Source organism: Thermothelomyces thermophilus, chromosome 1 (genome assembly GCF_000226095.1).
Source record: "Thermothelomyces thermophilus ATCC 42464 chromosome 1, complete sequence".
Classification (NCBI taxonomy): Eukaryota; Fungi; Ascomycota; class Sordariomycetes; order Sordariales; family Chaetomiaceae; genus Thermothelomyces; species Thermothelomyces thermophilus.
In genome coordinates, this window is record NC_016472.1 from 6,732,404 (window position 1) to 6,745,127 (window position 12,724).

A 12,724-nucleotide genomic window follows, 5' to 3' on the forward strand; every position below is an offset into this window, starting at 1 on the left:
CTTTTTTTGGTTTTATTTTATTTTATTTTTGTTTGGTCAATATCTCTCTTACCGTCCGAAACGGATCAACCAGCGAGGGTTATTTGATATGTATACAATGTGATCTTTCCTAGGCACACCAGCCCTTCTCTTCCACCCCCCCCCCCCTTTATCTGGCTATTCGAAGTGTTATCCAGCCTAGCAGGGCGATGCCCGAACCAATGTCATGCCCTGTTTGTTTGGATGTAGACAAGGCAACTGGGATCCCAAGGCGTTACCACATCAGTGGGGCATGATCAGACGAGACGAGGCGAGGCGAGGCAAGGCAACTTGAGGCAAACCAGTACGGTACGGTATGTACTATGTCCCAGGTGATTGTTGGGGTTGCGGCCGAGTGGGAACAGAGCACCGCATCCGGTGAGACATGTTTTGCCTGTATCTGGCTTTGCCGGTCTGTGTGTCTGCTTGTGTATGTTTTGTGTACGGAGCAACTAGAGAGTGCTCTCCTGCTTATTCGCTATCTACTACGGAGTATCTCACTCGAGTCGCGAATGCGAAACGAGACAGGAGTTCAGAGGTGAGCAAGACAGACCATTCAGATGGGGACGGCAACAGTGTTGAGTGGGTTGGGTATCTGGCCATCGGTGCCCAATCCGAACTACCGTTACGCTCTGCGACCCTCCTCTCCCGCGACCCTCCGTTCGCTTCACCCGAGAGAGCGTGGCGAGATGTGCCCGATCAGGGGAACGTCCAAAACCTCTAATTACCTGTAAAGTGCGAGCCAAGAGATCACCAGCCGGTTCACCATGCTGTGTAAGCCATGTCGGCAATCAGTAAGCAGTGCCCACCTCCCGTGGTGCGGCCATGATTGCCATGATTGCATCAGAATGAAAGGTAACCAAGAACGAACTCGGAGGCCGAGGATAGCATTCGGAGCGGGAGATGGTGCGTTTTCGCTGATCAACGCGCGTGACGAGAGCGACGGGGTCCGTTTGCCACTGCCGGGCCCCGTAACCCGTGTGGCAAGTTTGCTTAGGGATCATGTCGGCAATCTCCATGTTCCACGTCGATTGAGAAGGTGAAAGCTTTGCCGTGATGGGGCGATCAGAGAGAAGGCAGGGCTCGTGTTTGCCGTTCGGGCGTGCACTTTGGCTCCCCCATTCCTAGACCCCTACGCCTTGCTTGTATGTACATACTAGTATGCGCGTCAAGGCGATCATGTTTAATCTCGAAGGCGGAATCATCAGGGTTCTTGTCCAAGCTGGTGGAACGGCCCGAGGAGGGCTGCAAAACGGGCCCACGGCATGTTCCTCCTGCTAGGACCCGTTTTTGGACGAAGCTCAGCCCTGGCCGAATGCCGCTACCGAGGTTTACTATGTAGTTGATTACCCAATTAGGCACCGTTTTTTCTGAGCCGGACGTCATGCTTCACCTTGGCCATGCTTGGCCTCTGTAGCTGGGCGTAAACCACCTCTCAACCCCAGATAGTTATTCTGACCAGGTTGCGCATTATTCAGTGGTTGCATCTGGTTGCCACGAGGTCTGGTCATGGCCCGAGTTGTGTCGAAATGCCGTGCACTGTGGCGCAAGGCAACAAGCAGAGAGAAAGAAAGAGTGGGAAGAAAGAAATAAAAAAACGGAGACGCACGGCCGCCGGCATTGTTTACCGGGAGACCGAACAAACCTGGGTGCTCCGTGTGATGATTCAATGTGAAAAAAAAAAATTTAAAAGTTTTCTGACAGGGTACGCGCCTCGAGGAGCACAGCTCAAGTGTTCAGCCAGCCTTGAGTATTCTTTTTTTTTAATTCATCTGAAGTTATGGAAGTATAGTGGGCAGCCATTGAGGAATTTTTGGAGAATGGCCGTCAGAGAAGGAGCTTGGGGCTCATCAATCAATCATCCAAACGCTAACGTCAGGCAGATACGCCGGCTCCACATTTCGTCCGTTCCAAGGCAATCGACGAACTGCTGCAAGTTACTTTTAGAAACCACCCCTCCGGAGGTCCAAGTCTGCACAAGAGCGCCGTCGCCATCTGTGTCTGCGCGGTCCAATCCCCGCTCAACTCCGACCTGGGTTCGTCTAATATCCTCCCAGCCTTGTTTCCCAAGCCGACGCCGCGTACATATTTGCTTTTACATAAACCACAGGGGGCCGAAAGCGCAGCGAGCGGCAGAGCTTACACCCCGGGCTGCCCCGCCATCCGTCATATCTGAACCCCACCTGGGCACACCACAGAGAGGCCCGGGAGCCCCTCCTTCGCTGCGCCCCCGACAAGCAGGACGACGCACACACGCGCACACACACACACACATACATACGGACGGAACACACTTACCACTTAACCGTGCCTTTTTCCATCCGCCCACCCCTCTCCAAAACCGAACCACCGCTCCACGTGGACAGTCACCGCTCTTTTTTTTTTTTTTTTTCTCTTTTTTTTTCCTCAGCATCCTGCTGCCATTGAGTAGGTGCAGCTCGGAGCTGGTGTCGCAGACTGTCTTTTCTTCACGGTTTTCTCTTCGCTACAGATCGCTGCGTAGTAGACAGCAGTCATTGCCAAACGAGCATCGCAAACTGTCTTTCTGGGTCGGTGTGCTCTCCCGCCACAGAGATGGCCGACCCTGGCCGCTTCCGCTACATGGACTCGGCGGGGAGGCGCTCGCCTCCCCTCTACAACCCGGCTCGCTCTTCGATGCCCGTCACCGGCGGCGGTTACGGCCCCCTCTACAGCGGCGATCTCCATGCCATGTCGGCGTCCCATCACGAAGGCCTCTCCCGCCCCACCGACGAATACCGCACGAGCGCCGTCCCGGTCAGCACCACCACCTACGCCGTGCGGAAGGAGCCGCTATCGAGGAGCACCAGTGTGAACGACGGGCCTCGGGCACACCGCGTCTACGACCACAGCGCCAAGCGCCCCGTCATCGTGACCACGAAACACCAGCCCCCGGCCCCGGCAAGGTCCGGAAGCCCGTCACGCGACCCTTATCGATCTAGCGACGAGGGGCAGTATTATGCCCAGCCAGCCTCCTCCATACCGAGAAGCCGAGCTGCCGGCCACATCCCCTCGAGCGTGGCCATGGACGAGGAGGAATACCGGCGCCTGAAGGAGAGGACTCACCATGACAGGCTGGGAGGCCGCGGCGCCGACCCGTACCGCTCCCCGCCCTCGGGCCCTCTCTACGCCGGTCCCAGTCACCGGGCCAGCAGCTACGAGTACGACGACGAAGGATACGAGTACACGAAACCGAGCGACCTGGCGAGATATGACCTCGACCACGACCACCGTCACAGGATCCGCCGCGAGAGCATAGACCGGTACTACCGCCCAACCGTCAGCATCAGCACGGACCTAGCCCGCCCCTTCGACCGTCCCGACCGGCGAGCGCGAGGCCCCCCGCCAGCAACCAGAGGTTTGGAGAAGATTGGGTGGAGCCAGGCAACCGGTGGTATCTATGACGGCGCCGGATCCCGTATGCCTCTTCCGCCAACCGTCCCCTTGGGCCCCGAGGCGCGCCATTCCGGCCTGCTCGAGACCCCGAGAAGCCCGAGAGAAGAGCATCGCGGTGGTCCCCGCCCCCTGCCGGTGACCGAGGAGGACCTCCGCCATCCGCATGATGACTATTACTATGAGGACTCCCGCGATCACCACTACTTCCGTGATGACCGTGTCGCCGCCCGCGGCTTCGGAATTCTCGTCGACCCGAACGACATCGACATAGACGATTATCGTCGGCGGCCCGAAAGAGTGTATCATGATGAACGCCCCGAGCGCCGCGGGAAGCGCTACGAGGTCTGCGAGCTGAGGAGGCGGTCAGATGATGACCTAGAAATCATCAGGCACGAGTACGACGATCGGGATTACAAAGGCCCCAGTGAGGACCGCTATACAATTGTAGATGACCGCCCGCGGGCGAGGAGAGATCGTAGATCCGATGACGAAGGCGGCGGCGGCGGCGGCGGCAACGACGATGACGATGATGAACCTAGCAGCAAGAAAGACAATAAAGTCCGTGACAAGGCTGCCGCTGGTCTCGGTCTTGCCGCCGTTTCTGTCGGCCTCAAGTCCGCGCTGAAACGTAGGGATGAAAAAGCCGGAGACTCATCACCCACAAGGAGGCATGCGGATGAGGATGCCGGTCGCCGGGAGCGCGAGGAGGTTGACCAGCGGGACAGACCAGGCCGAAAGGAGCCTCTCCTTGGCGACGAAGAGTTTGAGATTGTCGAGCATCCAAAGGATCGTGAGGAGGAACGAAAGCCAGAAGAAGAGCCAGGGGCGGAAGCCCGGGAATCCAAAAAGGATGACGATGCCGCCGCTTCGCCATCTCGAGACCACTCTTCGTCCGTGGATGATGACGAGGGCAAGGCAAAGCCTCGCCGTCGTCTGAGGGCTTCCTCCTTCAACCCCAACGACACTGCCGCCCTGGCCGAGATGAAAGCGCGACTCGCCGAACTCAAGGTCGAGGACAAAGACGGTCCGCAGCAGGACGACCGCGCCGGCGACGAAAAGGCACCTCCAGCAGCAAAAGAAGGCTCTCCGGAGCGCAAACCGTCCCCCGTCGAGCGGCGGGAAGCGGACCCGGATGCCTCCGCCCTGGTCCCCAGGGATAATACTGACGACAAGAGCCCACCGCCGCGGGAAGAGAAGCAGGTGCGGTTGGTGACGCCGCCGAAGGAACCTGTCGCGGAAAAGAAGCCAATCAAGGGCATCCTTAAGCAACCGCGGGCCCAGTTCCCCGAGGAGCCGAACCCGGTCCGCGAGGGCGTCGCTCCGCACAAGGACGACAAGTCCAAGGCCAACGTGCCGCCCGGCGCGCGGTGGACCAAAATCAGCCGCAAGCTGGTCAACCCGGAAGCGCTAAGGATTGGCAAGGAGCGCTTCGAGGTCCGTGACGACTTTGTCATTGTGTTGCGGGTGCTCAGCAGGGAGGAGATCCAGGCTTATACTGCGGCAACCGCTGCACTGAGGGGTAGGGTCCCCCGGTGATGTATTTTGTTTTTCCTCTCGCGGGTTTTGTGCCTGGGAATGCTAACATGGAACGGTACACAGAGCGCCGGAAGAAGGAGTATGAGCGTGAGATGCGTGGCGAGGCCGAGTATGATGAGGACCGCGACCGCGACCGCGACCGTGACCGTGACCGCGACCGTGACCGTGAGCGTGACCGTGATCGTGATCGTGATCGTGATCGTGATGACGACGAGGACGACGACAAGAGGAGGCGGCACCGTCAGCACCACCGGGAAAAGGACGACGACAGGCGTGCCAGAGACCGGGATAGGGATAGGGATCGGGACAGGGAGGATAGGGATAGATATCGCCGGCATCGACGCGACCCGGATGCCAACGAGGACGACGAAGAGTACGAAACGAGGCGGCACCATAGGTCGCACAGGAACTAGTGACTGGCGGACACTGGGTGGGAAGGATGGGATACGAGCTTACGATTTGATGATGACTTGATGGTTCTCTCAAATGATCTACTAGACGGATGGGTTGGTGTTTTTGGATGTTGAGGGATGGATAGTCCAAAAAGCCATGTTTGTACGAGGGATGGATATGTTTTGATGTCTTCAACGACGCCATGTTGGGTATATGTCTTGGGGGTTGTTCGGGTTCGAGGGTTGGAAAACAAATTGATGGAGCGGTCTGCTTTTCAATCACAGAAGTAGGGGAAGATTCTATGGGGAGTGATCCAAGAAAAGTATGTACCTTGACCTCAACGTTAACTGACTCCGGGTTCGATATAAAAACGCACCTCCAGTTTCGAACAATACAGCATGATATCAACATTCCCATGGTGACGACTTCTTTGACGACTTCTTATGCTCCCGGCGCCAAGGCAGAGTAAATAATGATCCTAGGCAGAGCAACGATGCGCAGATTGTTCTTCCAAAGTCTGAAGCCGGTCGATTGAGGGTTGTTCGACGGTGCATCATACCTCTTGACAGCTCCGTATCTCAAAAAGACTCTCGTCAGACAGAGTTCCCCATCTTCCAGAATCTGTCGAGTTCCGCTTTCTCCATGGCTCTGGCCAGGCACCAGGCTTAAGGAACACAAAAGAGATCTGAGCCCCCATGCTGGGGATTGTATCTGATATCCCATTTCCAACCCATGTTGTTGTGCCAATGCTCGGCCCCTGCCTCTTGGTCTCGTCTAAGCACTCCCGGCGCGGTACGGCCGGAAACCAACTTAGCCCTTCTAAACTCGACGGTCTTTTGATCTTGAGGGACACTATCCCCGTACGTTATGTCCATACAAGAAAGAAGGGGAAAGGCCACAGAAACCCCCGAATACCCTCCCTTGCCCCGACCCCGGTTCTTCCACCCGCTGAGGTCTACAGATAGAGAGATATGGTATACACAAAGAAAGAACAAAAAGAGTAGAGACATGGGAAAAACCAAGCATAAGACTTGGCTTGTGCCGCGCCGCCAACATGACTACTACTCCTCCGACCCAATAATAACCCATCTTCCCCGTGCGGATGCGGCGCAAGACCGACCAAGGGACGCCCGCCTGCTACCCCCCCCCCCCCCCCCCTCTTAGTGCTGCATGACTCCCGCACGACAGTGGGAGACATGACTCGATGGAGCAGTGTACTGGATAACCAAGGCCGCATGCCATCCAGGCCAGCAAAGAGGAATGAGGGAGGAGGGTTGGATGATGAGCCTTGCGTCCTTTTGCGTGTCTCCCTGTGCCTCTCTCTGTGTTCTTTTCGTTCTCTTCTCTTATTCAGTTTCTCTTATGAAATTCTCCAACAGCCGCGACTCTCAATCCGGAGGATTATGTTGTACAGGACAGGGTGTATATCAGGTGTATCAGGTGATCACATCCTCTGAGGCACGCAGATGCTCCGCTCCCGAATCCTTTACACTACCGAGTATATCCGGAGCGGGATGTTTGGGGGAGGCGCCGTTCTGCGGTGGCGCACAGCGCTTGTTGCGAATGAGGAGACGAGATGAGAAGGAGGAGGCTGGGTTCTTTGTGAGCTAGTTGCTGCCTCGTGTGAACTGAGCGAGTTCAGAGAAGCTTGGGGGCCACAAAGCTTCCCTGACCTGGACTGGACGAAAGGCGCCAACTCAGACGAGCAAGAGAGAATCCTCTCGAGTCATTTTCTTCTTCCTATCATCGATTCGCTCTTTGCCCCTCGTTGGAAGACACCGAATAAGAACAGGCTCGGGACCATTCTTGCATCAAAAAGGACCGAGGGGACCCGGAACGACGCGACAAGTTTCGAGAGTTATCATGGGGCAAGACCGATCGGGGGCCCCGATCCCAATCCCAATTGCTCAACGTCCCACGGTATTATTGCTTGTGATCTAAGGCGAGCAAATTTCGCGAGGCCCAATGCCACCAACTACCTGATTGTTGCCTTGTGCCGGAATACTAAAGTCCCGAATATAGGTCGGCACGCTCCGCCCCGTAAGCAAAGGGGCAACTCGACTCCCGAGTCTCCCTAATAAGCAGAAACGAGATGCTTACCAAGCACGCGAGGCCACCGCAAACCATTCCGGTGAAGACGCCATGTCCCAGACCATGCGATGCGAACATTATTAACGATTGATGATAGCGCGCCCACTTTGCTCTTCGCTCTCGTCTTGATAACGGAACCGAAGCGATTCTCGGCCGTCCGAAAAACCAGACCGGACGCAACCGGCTTGGGCTCTTTCGGGCTATTCTTTTTATTTTCTTTCTCTCTCTCTCTCTCTCTCTCTCTTTTTTTTTTTTTTTTTTTTTTTTTTTCATCCTTGGCGTGCGTACACCAAGGAGGGAAGTAGTGTAGTGTATGTACTGTAGAGTATTCGTGCCTGGCCTGTCACCCAAGCCGTCGCCAGGCCCCCTCCAACGCCCGGCAATCGCCGAGTCTCTCTCGGTGATTACCGACGGCGGCAGGAAAGAGCGACGAAGTTTCTCAGCCGAGACAATTGAGCGGGGGGAAGAACAGAAAGGAAAGAAAAACCAACGGAAAAAGAAAATACAAGGCCCGTTCAGATCGTCTAAGACACGAGTAAAGGTTGTTTCTGACCTCTGGAAGCGGGAGGGAAGGAGCTCTTTTTACGAGGCGATGCCCGGGCTGCGCGTTTCACACAAAATGGGATCGCGCAATGGGCGAAGTCGAGCGTGCTTGTGTGCTGTCGTGATTCGGCCGCGTTTGTCGTAGGAGGGGGAGTGGTTTCTGCTGCGTTCATGCTCGTGGCTCTTGCAAGGAGAAGCTTCCCAAGCCGTGTGTCTCGGTTCGTCGATCCGGCGAGAAAGGAGCAGTCGCACACGGCCGCGTGACCGCTTTTTCGTCGGGAATGGAGTTGTTTCTGAACTTCTTGTTGTTCTTTTTCCTACCTCATGGTTTGATCAATTTGGGGGGCGCTGTCTCGACATCGTGTTTGCTGGCCGGGGGGGGGCTGCTCGGGTAGCTGCTGCCGACGGCGGAACTCGTTCTTTTTTCTTCCTGTCGCCGTCGTAGCTTCCCAGATCTAGTTGCACCTATATGTAATTGTTCGTTACTACTACTAGTCCTAGCTAACAGTCACTGCCGGTCGATGAATTGTAGTAATTCATGCAAGTAGACGGAGTGTGGTGTCTCTCTTTCGTCCAAGTGTAGCAGTTGCCTCCGTTCCACGGCTGTTTGTCAAACTGAATGATACGATCTGCAGATCTTCACTGCCCGGTTAAACCCCAGATCGCCACGCTCTTCGTCTGTCCCACGCAGGACGACTGCCGGTGAGTGGAATACATCGACAGGAAGGCGAGGATACATTGGTGTGTCGAGGCCGGCTCTCCGGAGCGTCTTTGTCGTTGCACGGTGTTGTCGGCCCTCGACCTCGACGTTGCCCGACGAGATATCTTGGCGGGGTGGTATTGCTTATTTTTGGCGTCGCGCGCCTCTGCAGGTTCGGTCGCATCCAAACGCACCCCTGTGCCTGTCATCGAAACCCGCACCCCCAAGCTTCTTCTGCCCCCTTCCCTCCCTCCCCCCCAAAATCTCGGCAAGGGTGGCTGGCGAACGGCACGATGCAACGGGGCGGCAGGGGAATCTTCTTTTATTGTGCGACTCCAAGGCCCATGCCTCCCACCCTGGCATAGCAGCCGGCAGCGACCAGGCCTCCCCAACGCCCCGGTCGAACGTTAACCGTAAGGCTGGGAACAGTGCAAGGTAGTGTAGTGTAGTGTGTAGTGTAGTGTAGCGCAGCGTATGTATTCCGTAAGTTATAGTGGTGTGCTCCGCAGCGTAGTATATTAGACATAACACTAACCTCCGCTTACTTGGTATGATGTTTATGTATTTATTTATTTTCGTGTTCGTAATAATAATCCTTCCGTACTTTAGTGCGGAGTTTGCCCATCCTAAGAACTGCACAAGGTAAGGTAACTTTACAGGAATAACAAACAAAAAAAAAGTGTATGCGGGCAAGTGGCATAGACTTTCACCACTTATCTTTGCCAAGGGAGGCAGGAACAAGTGTAACTACCCCCTCAAAAACCTCGAAATTTGATTCTTACTGATCGGCGTAAGCCAGGGCCTGAGGGACCTCAAAGCAACCTTTTTGCCAAAAGAGCTCGTGCCCCGCGAATTGTAACTTGTGTCAGGTCGGTACAGCTAAGCTATAATTAGTGTTTTTATCCGGGAAATCCTCGCCGTTTTTTGCTGTTTCTGAACTCTCGGTAGGACCGCAGTAAAGCGCAGAGGGATCCGACATGATTAGCCCGAGCCTGTGGTTGCCTGCCACGGCTCTGAACCCGATGCGCGCGCACTGACAGTTGCTGTTTGAATCAATGATGATACGCGGACCCACAGCGGTGAAATGAAACGGGAAGCGTCGGGTCCTCCTTTTTCTTTGAGCCTGAAGTCCGGAGTACGGACTGCGACTGCGCGAGGATTCGTATCAGTGTAGGTAGTGAGCTAATAAGCACCTGAGGTAACCTACTGGTCATCGCATGGAGTGCGAGGTATTGGTTGCTGTCTTTGCTGATAAATCCAACCGTTCTTCGGTGATCTCCGATATTCCCTTTACTCACCGAATTTGCCGGCATACTGTGCGCGTAATAGCAGGAATAGTCATTCCTGATTACAAGCACTCTGGAGTCCATCCCCAGCGTCCGGGTCAGAACAGTAGCCTTTGGCGATGTACGAGAGTATACTTCAGTGTAAGCTGCTTTCCTAGAGCAGTGTGGTGTTTACCGTATCTTCTATCCTTTCTTTTGTATGTACCGCTTGTACGGATACTTGGTGTTGTGTACTGCATGTGTAATCCGAACTGCAATTACTGACCGAAGGCAAGGTCCCGAGTAATCCATCGTGTGCTAGACGGATTGGGTAGTGTATGTACTCCGTACAGTACCTTACATAGTAGTACCACGGTACCCCCTTCCGTCGGAGTGCCAAGCGGATGAGTTCCCGCTTGGTTGCGGTTTACAGTAAGGATGTTCCTGTCACTCCTGTCGCTTCCGACCGCCTCACAAGCCATACCGCTTCTAGCCTTCGGGCGAACCATGGCCACCACTTCTGCGTGTTTATTTCCTGCGTTGTCAACATGGTTATAACGCACTTGCGTGGCACTTGGTCTCCTGTTCGACACTAGCGTAGTGTGGGACACTGGTTGCGAGGCAAAAGAAGAACTGGCAGCATAGGTCTGGAGATGCGAAGGATGTATGTACTTATCAATTGTCTGTGTGTACGACGTCAAAAGCCCCATTATGTACTGACCGACGGGTTATGAAGGTATGCACATGTACGGATTACAGTACGAACGGACATTGGTGGACCAAGAAACACGCACAGTAGAAGACTCAAGACCAAATGTGCGAGCGGGAGAGACTTCCGGAAGCTGACCTAATCCGCAACACGGCAGCGTTTCGTATAACTATTGATCGCCGGGTGAAGAGCGGCTACGCACTTGCAGTTATAGCGCAAAGTGCTTGTGGAAGGTCCTTTTTTCGTAGTGCATTCCCTTCATCACGCTCATTCGAAACGCGCTGTAAGTTTCCCATTTTTTTGCTAGTATACAGTAGAGCTTCCGTCCCGGTCGAAGCGTGTTGAACCCGGTGTGACGAGAACAAATAGGCGAGCCTTCGCGCCGCCCCTGCTGCATGCTGCACGTGAGGAGCTGCTCCGCTTCCGATTGATCAATGCTTGCCTGAGTGGGGGTGCGAGGCCGCCGCCTTAAATCGCCTCATTGGCTGATAGCTGGAGCGTCTCGAGTCCACGCGCCCCGTGATTGCTCAAGCAAAGTTCCCCGAAATTGCTTCCGCCGTCGTGCTTCTCATGGTGCCGTCAAATCACTCAGGTTCAAGAAAGGACAACGGGCGCGAGCGAGACACACTCTGCGGTTCTTGGTTTCCGGTTTCATTCTCTGGTCTTCTCGGGATTTCCTTGAGTACGTACACGCCATTACGTAGCACTCCAAGCTACGGTAACATACACTAAACTAATGTTGCCAGCGATCCTAGTATGCCAGTGTACGTACAGTACTGCAAGTACCCGACAAATGGGGTAGGTGTTTAGATAGTACTGTATAGTACGGAGTACATCTGTAAAAGAAAACCTTGGGGCGAATTGCACGGCAAAGAAAACGCCCAATACTTGTAGCTGTATATGTCTAGTATTAACGTACCTACTCGAATTGACAACTTTGGTATACACTACTATGTACTCCGTAAAGGGTTGCCAACGGTTCCCGAACGCTTGCGTGGTGTGGCTCGATGCGTTTGGTGCTGCAGGATATTGTAGTGTAGCAAGGCAGGACGAGATCTGCCGCGCGGAGTTGTAGCGTTGCAACCGTATGCGCGGTCACTCCGCTCTAGTTAGCGTGTGTGTGTAGTGTACAGAGTAGGAAACAGTGTCAATTGACTCTCGAGCTGTCTGTTTGGCCCCCATAACCAACAGATTGTGTCATTCTGACGAGAGCCCAATGGAATATTGGTGGTGGCCCTCGGTCAATTTCTGACTGGCTATTAGCGGTGAAGGATTTGGAAATATCCCCGGCACGAACGTTCTCGTAGCCTGACAGAAAAAACCTCGGTGTAGAAGTGGCAGAGGGGTGATTGGTGGATTGAAGACAAAGCGTGCCGCTACGGAGTACCACTGGCGAGATTTGCCTGACGTGGACAAGACGTGCGCAGTAGCGGATAATCTCCTTGGCGAGCTGGCGAGCCCTCCCCCACAAACCCGTGGGGCGGTCGGCCCCGGCGACTCGAACCTCGTGGCGAGTCGTAAGCTTGGTGTATCAGGTCGTAATTCCGTTTTCGTGCTCGCAATCTCGATCGCAACGAATGCGCGCAATTGCCCACAAGTGGGAAAGAAAAGGGAATGCTTATCGACAGGTTTTTTTTTTTAAATAGTCTTGTCGGAATCAATCATTTGTATGAAAAACCATTCGTTCGAGCCCGCTGTCGATAAGAAATAAAACTCTCAGGGAAGCCCAACCCTTCGACGGCTTCCTTGCTGGAGCCTCAAGCCCCGAGGTTTTGGGACGCACTTGTTCCCGAGGCTTGTCGACACCACAGAAACCCTTCCGCATCAACTCACGTGTCGGCGTGCCGAAAGAACGTGTCTCAAGCCACCCCACACAGACCCTTGCCCAGCAGCCGACGCGTCGAAATCAGCTTTAATTTAAGAGGGTATTCGGAGCGCGGCCCTAGGAGCGCACATACTATACCTCCGTACCGCATGAAATCTCGATCTCGTCGATAATCTTCACCGGTATCATGAATGCGAAACACCTCCGTTACGATCCCTCCAAATGCTACT

The 12,724-nt window shown here is 54.7% G+C and overlaps 1 protein-coding gene across 1 annotated transcript; it reads left to right on the plus strand.

The window, feature by feature from the left end:
* The first annotated feature begins 2,416 nt into the window (after nt 1–2,416).
* On the plus strand, nt 2,417–5,297 carry MYCTH_2297673 (uncharacterized protein). Its single transcript, XM_003659940.1, has 2 exons — nt 2,417–4,969; nt 5,032–5,297. Exon 1 carries the CDS (start codon nt 2,593–2,595, stop codon nt 4,966–4,968), a length of 2,376 nt encoding a protein of 791 aa, XP_003659988.1. The 5' UTR covers nt 2,417–2,592; the 3' UTR covers nt 4,969; nt 5,032–5,297.
* The last annotated feature ends 7,427 nt before the right edge of the window (nt 5,298–12,724 follow it).